The sequence below is a fragment of the Lactuca sativa genome, chromosome 4 (genome assembly GCF_002870075.4).
Source record: "Lactuca sativa cultivar Salinas chromosome 4, Lsat_Salinas_v11, whole genome shotgun sequence".
Classification (NCBI taxonomy): Eukaryota; Viridiplantae; Streptophyta; class Magnoliopsida; order Asterales; family Asteraceae; genus Lactuca; species Lactuca sativa.
In genome coordinates, this window is record NC_056626.2 from 142,694,737 (window position 1) to 142,701,201 (window position 6,465).

A 6,465-nucleotide genomic window follows, 5' to 3' on the forward strand; every position below is an offset into this window, starting at 1 on the left:
TTTTTGTTACACGCTTGGTCCCTACAGTTTGTTTTTGTTACGCACTTTGTCCTTATCTTACCTAAAAAGACTATTATTTATGGTTTGGGGTAATTTGCACGCTTGGTCTCTAACTTATTTTTTGAACTTGGAAGGTCCCTACTGTTTGTTTTTGTTACACGCTTGGTACCTACAATTTGTTTTTGTTACGCACTTGGTCCTTATCTTACCTAAAAAGACTATTATTTAGATAGGAAAAAATTGTGAGGTAGGTAAGGTAAGATGAGGGGGGGGATTGGGAGTGTATTTATTTAAATAAATTAAAAAATCAAGGGCAAAATAGTCTTTTTAGGTAAGACAGAGACCAAACGTGTAACAAAAACAAACAGTAGGGACCTTCCGAGTTAAAAAATTAAGTTAAGGACCAAACGTGGAAATTACCCTAAACTATAGGGACCATTCGTGTAATTTACTCAATAATTTGAATGGAATTGATATTCATCAAAAAGATTGGATTTCAATCTATTTAGAGTTTAAAGAAATTAACATTATGAGACATGTTTGGTTAAACCCGTCAACTCGTGACCTGTATAGTTAAATGGGTCGTGTTCGGATTGGTATATTTTGATCTGCCAACCCGAACACGACACGATTATCAGGCCTAAAAAAAATACTATTCCAATTCCTACGAATTCAACCAAACGCCACCGTGAAGTGTTTTGCTTTAGAAATTTATATCGTATATTAATTTGTTTAACTTGTATGGTACAAATATTGGCCAATGGGCATTATTAAAAAAAAGAAAAAAAAATCACCCTAGCCATAAGAAACCTTTGGTCTGGCTCTGTAAATAGTCATTTGGGAAAGTGTGACAATGTTGGAATATTACATTAATATGTGGGCTTAGAACCATTTTGTGATAATTGTTTTGTGTTTTTATTTCTACATGTAATGATAGTATCTTTTCTTAAGGGTATCTTTGGTTGTGGAAAATTTTCCAGTTTTCTAGGAAAAATTTTCAAGAAAAACGAAAATTTTGAAAACGCGTTTGATTCGTTTAGTTTTCCAAAGTTTTCTAAGAAAATGGAAATTTTCAGTTTTCCAAATTGTATATAAATTAGAAAAATGATTTTTAAAGTTTTCCAAATTTCTAAGATGGAAAATAAAAACTCCACCCATACCAACCAAACGGGGTTTCATTGAAAACTAAAAATGAAAACAAAACTTTATTTTCTGAAAACATTTTCATAGAAATTGAAAACAGTTTTCCACAACCAAACTCACCCTAAATGTTACTTGGAAGTAGGGGAAATTGATTTCTCTTTAGATATTTTGTACGACACATTGAAGAATAGAGAATCGTCATTCAGTTTCTCCATAATTGAATTCCACAGAACACCACTTAAATTCTCAATGTAATCATTCATAAGTTGGAACATCATAACAATAATCATGAACTCATCTTCTACACTAAGCATCCCTTTGAAAATTGTAATCGATACGTGTTTGAATTTATTAGAAAAATGAATGGCACAAAAGCATACACATGTTTTATGATACAACCAAGAGAGATACAACACCAAGTATTTTACTTTCACACCAACATTCACTCGAAATCACACTAGAGAGACCAATCTAGATATGGTCTTTTCGCAATGTGTTTGACGCATACCAAGGTATTTGCTCTTACCTCATTAAAACACTTTGCAACTAAGATTGGACGTTTAATGAAGATACATCTTGTCGTGTTCCTAGATTTCCAAAGAAACCACAATGTAGCAAAGGTGATGTAGTCCATTAATTTACAACCGATTAGACCTTTGCTTCTATGTGCACCATGAATTTCATCAAGAATGGAAGAAAACGGAAGTGGAGGTTGTAGGAAAGATTTTACACGAGTGTAAGAATGCCAAATTCAAAGATTTTAAGCTCCCTAACACTAAGACTATTCTTTTGGACCTATTACCCCAAAGAAACTTTCTTCTAATTGTGTCAATTGTAGCATATATTAATGAAAATATAAAATATATAAACTATAAAAAAAAAATAACGTATATATTAAACAGTTCAAGGGTATATAGCATTAAAAACCAGGCCTGCGGAGACTAGGTGTATCCATCCCGATCCAACCCCATTTGGCCAATTTTATGTTGAGGAGGAGGCAACTGGCAACTGGCAAGCATGTGGATTTTCAATAAATATGACCACAAATGTTTACCAAAATTCCTTAAATAATCCAACATTTATTCTTCCATGTGGTTTCCACCCACTTTTGAATTATTATCTCAATAAAAAAACAGAAGAGTTATTTTCTGCAAAAACCGTCTCATTACTATTTAAAAATATTGGTTAATTAATAAACAAAATGGATTTTGTTTACATGGATATCACAAAGAGAAATAGGAAGTTACTTTATAAGTGACTAATGTCAGCCACAAAATTTCTAAAAAATTATGAAATTATGTTTCTTTTGTTCTAAGAATCAGTTAAAAAATTTATAAAACAATGTTGCTGGTAATTTGTTTTGTAAAATTTAGGTCAATGCTAAAAAAAAAAAATCAATGTATTATCCGTTATAGAAAACTATTATGTTATTTTTTATCTATTAAAGGATTATGTTTTCTTAGTTTGGTTATATTAATATTTACTATATTAGCAAAGAAAACAAACAGCAAACTCAAGTGAGAAACTCGAGCAATTACAAAAAACAGTCTAAGATAGGGGAGGAGTTTCAAACATGTTAAACAATATAATTACATTTATACATACGTTTAATCCAATTGTAAGTATCCATACTAATATCATCTGCAATCAACATAGTCGTTCGTCTTATATTCCTGAAAACAATAGCATTTTCTGTCTACCATATCATCCATAGTGTGGTGTAAGATAAAGATAAATGCAACTCTTCATGTATTTACTTTCGGTCGCAGACTCAAGCATCTCATCAGATCATGGTAATTATTCGATAACCTTGTAAATAAGGAAGACCAATTCATCAATCATCTCCACAAATAAGACATGAGAAAAAAAAATATATGATCAACACCCTCCTCATCAATTCGACAGAAAGGGCACAGAGAAGAAGAAATGGTCACTCTCGTCTTTATAAGATTCAAGAAGGTAGGAATTCTATTTTGAAACAAACGTCACGCAAAGCAATTTAGTTTTAAAGGAATCCAATTGATCCATTTGAAAGATAGAAAGTTCCCCATGTTGGATTAATTTAGCATCATACTCCTCAAATCTTTCACTCATAATCCAAAAAAAATTGCATAGCCTATGTAGATTTAAAAAGATTATATGTCACTATTAAAGCTTATGTTAAATAACAATTATAATTTCTAACTAAACTACAACATTTTTTCTGCAATATAAGTTATAGTTTCTTGAAATTAATAATTTCAAATTAACCTTTTAATTTCAGTTAAACTTTACAAACAGTTTTCTACAATTATCTAATTGTTAAACTTTAATTTAACCAAAATTAAAAATAAATGATAAGTTTAATACCTACAAAAAATAACATTGACAATTTCTAAAAATAGAAAATGATACACTAAATTTTCTTGAATATTATCCTAAAATTTATTTTATAATAATCGTTTAAAATATGAGAATGAAACAATAATCCATTTGGTTAATTTAGTTATTATCACTAAAAATAATATCTTAACTTAACTGTTTTATTAATATTCAAATAAGAATTGACTGCAACACGTTTACTTTAGCACAAGTTCGGTTGTGTTTGGTGAAGTTTCTGTTTTTCAATTTGCGTGCGCTGGTTTCTTCTGACGCTTTCCCTCTACCCTTCAATGGAAACTCACCAAAACAAATAGTCAAACCTCTCTCTCTCTCTCTCTCTCTACATCCACCCTTTGACATCTTCTAATTCTCTCTACAAGCTTTATTATTTTTAGAGAGAGAAAACTGACAGCCAAACAGAGAGAGAAAGAGGGAGAGATCATGTATGGAGTACATCCGCCAAAGAAATCCGATGAGGTCGTCGCCGGTGGAAAGACGGAGGTTATCCGAACGTATCAGACTTGGAAAGGCAGCAACGTAAGTTCACTGATTTTGCTTTGTAACTTAGGGTTTGTTTTTTAGGATATGATTCTAATTCTGATTCTGATTAGGATTCAATCTGTTTCAGATCGTTAATTTCGAGTAGAGTGATTATTATTTAATGCGATCCGATTGGCTACTTTCGTTTTCATGATTCTATGAAATCATCGGCTTCTGTTTCTGTTTAGTCGATTAGGTTCTAGCTTATTTCGAAACAGAGGTCAATTGGATACATGAATTTGAACACTCTGAACTAATTGATGAACACCGAATTTTGATTTAGGCCTGAATTATAAGAAATATGTATATTTCGAAATCGAGATCATTATTCATTAGCAGTTTCATGATTTTGTGCATTTTTTATCTCAATTTTTCTAGATATTTTTCCTTGGAGGAAGATTCATATTCGGACCAGATTTCAAATCAGTGTTTCTATCAATGTTCCTAATCATAGCTCCAGTTGCAGTCTTCTGTGCATTCGTCGGCCGAAAGTTGCTTGATCATTTCCCCCATCACCTCGGAATATTAATCATGGCGATACTAATTGCATTCACAATCTACGTAAGTTCTATCATCTTCCAATTTCATCATCATCTTTCTACATTCTATCCACACTCAAATGTTCATGAATCTAATTCTACAGTCTGTATCCCTCCTTGTAATAACCTCCGGAAGAGACCCTGGTATAATCCCCCGCAACACACACCCACCAGAACCCGAAACAATGGATCAATCCTTAGAAATCGGATCTAGCCAAACTCCACAGTTACGTTTACCTCGATTCAAAGAAGTAATAGTCAACGGGATGACTGTAAAAGTCAAATACTGCGACACTTGCATGCTTTATCGACCTCCACGCTGTTCTCACTGTTCTATATGTGACAACTGTGTTCAACGATTTGATCATCATTGCCCTTGGGTTGGCCAATGTATTGGATTGGTAAGAATCAATAAACATTTTTACATCTTCTTTTCATGATTTATAATTAAAGTTGTTGGTTGTTATTGCAGAGAAACTACAGATTCTTTTTCATGTTTGTCTCCTCAGCTACTCTTCTTTGTGTTTATGTTTTCTCCTTTTGTTGGGTATATGCAATCAAGATTATGAAGAGTGAAGATGTGTCTATATGGAAGGCATTAATCAAGACTCCTGCTTCCATTGTTCTCATAATCTACACCTTCATATGCGTTTGGTTTGTTGGTGGACTTACTGTCTTCCATCTTTATCTCATCAGCACAAACCAGGTAAACAAACACACAACTAATCTTTTAACTATTATTCACCGTCCATTTCAATTCCTTCTGACATGTGTAATTACGATATTACCCTTTTTGTAGTCTACGTATGAGAACTTCCGTTATAGATACGATCGAACTGAAAACCCGTATAACCGAGGGGTTTTTGAGAATTTTAAGGAGGTGTTTTGGACTAGAATACCCCCGTCCAAGAATGATTTTAGGGCGGTGGTGGAGAGGGAGGCTGAGATGTTGGGTAGGACTCCCAGGGGTAGTTTCGTAAATTCAAATGTAGAGAAGACTCCGAGTGATGTAGAAATGGGGAATAATAGGAAGCCTATGGAGAGATTTGACAGGAGGAGAAGTGGAAGCTGGGATTTAGCGAGTGATGTCGGGTCATTTGGGTCGGGTTATGGGGAGTCAAACCGGATAATGGGTGGAAGTAGTGGGAGTTTGGGTGGTGGTGCGTTGACTAGTCAAAATAGGCAGTGATATAAGTCGTTGACTTTGACTCCTATGTGCAGTGGTAATGTTTAATAGTTTGATTTTTTGGGGTGTATAGAATGGGGAATATAAGAAAAACCCATTTCTGGCTTATGAATTATAATAGTGTGTACATAGTTTTCTGTTTTGTTTTGTTTTTTTTTTTTTTATAATTTGTGTTTTATTTATATATTCACTTTGTGTGTGAGGATTTTAAATGTTACAAAATTAAATGGTAACTTGTACAATTCATGAATTTATTTACGAGGTAAAATGAGATCGAATTACATCGTATTGATCTTTGGTTCCCTTATGGAATGACATGGTTGGGTGGGTACTTGGGTCCATGATATAACAAGCCAACAACTTGTATTAATGACCAGGTGGTGACTAACCCTACCAAACTATGGGGTTGTTTGCTTATTTAAATAAGTTTATTTTTTATTTTTTATTTTTTATTTTTGAAAATCTCGTATCAAAATGGAGTTTAACAAAAAAAAATATTTGGATTAGTTTATGTGTTGTAAAAAGTGAGTTGACAAGTTGTTTTTTAGTATTTGATAGATTTTTCTTATACATATAAGATAACCAAAAAAAAAAACTAGGCAGACAAGTTAATTGGTATATATATTATAAAAAAAATAATAAAAATAAAAATAAAAATAAATAATTAACTGGTTATGTAGGGTTAATACATGTGTA

General features: G+C 32.6%; 1 protein-coding gene across 1 annotated transcript; it reads left to right on the forward strand.

Annotated features, from left to right (window-relative positions):
- Nucleotides 1-3,736: 3,736 nt before the first annotated feature.
- Nucleotides 3,737-6,061, forward strand: LOC111895324 (probable protein S-acyltransferase 7). The gene is made up of 5 exons (XM_023891410.3): nucleotides 3,737-4,041; nucleotides 4,423-4,605; nucleotides 4,688-4,984; nucleotides 5,056-5,289; nucleotides 5,383-6,061. The coding sequence occupies exons 1-5, from the start codon at nucleotides 3,946-3,948 to the stop codon at nucleotides 5,770-5,772; spliced, it is 1,200 nt and encodes a 399-aa protein (XP_023747178.1). The 5' UTR covers nucleotides 3,737-3,945; the 3' UTR covers nucleotides 5,773-6,061.
- Nucleotides 6,062-6,465: the final 404 nt, after the last annotated feature.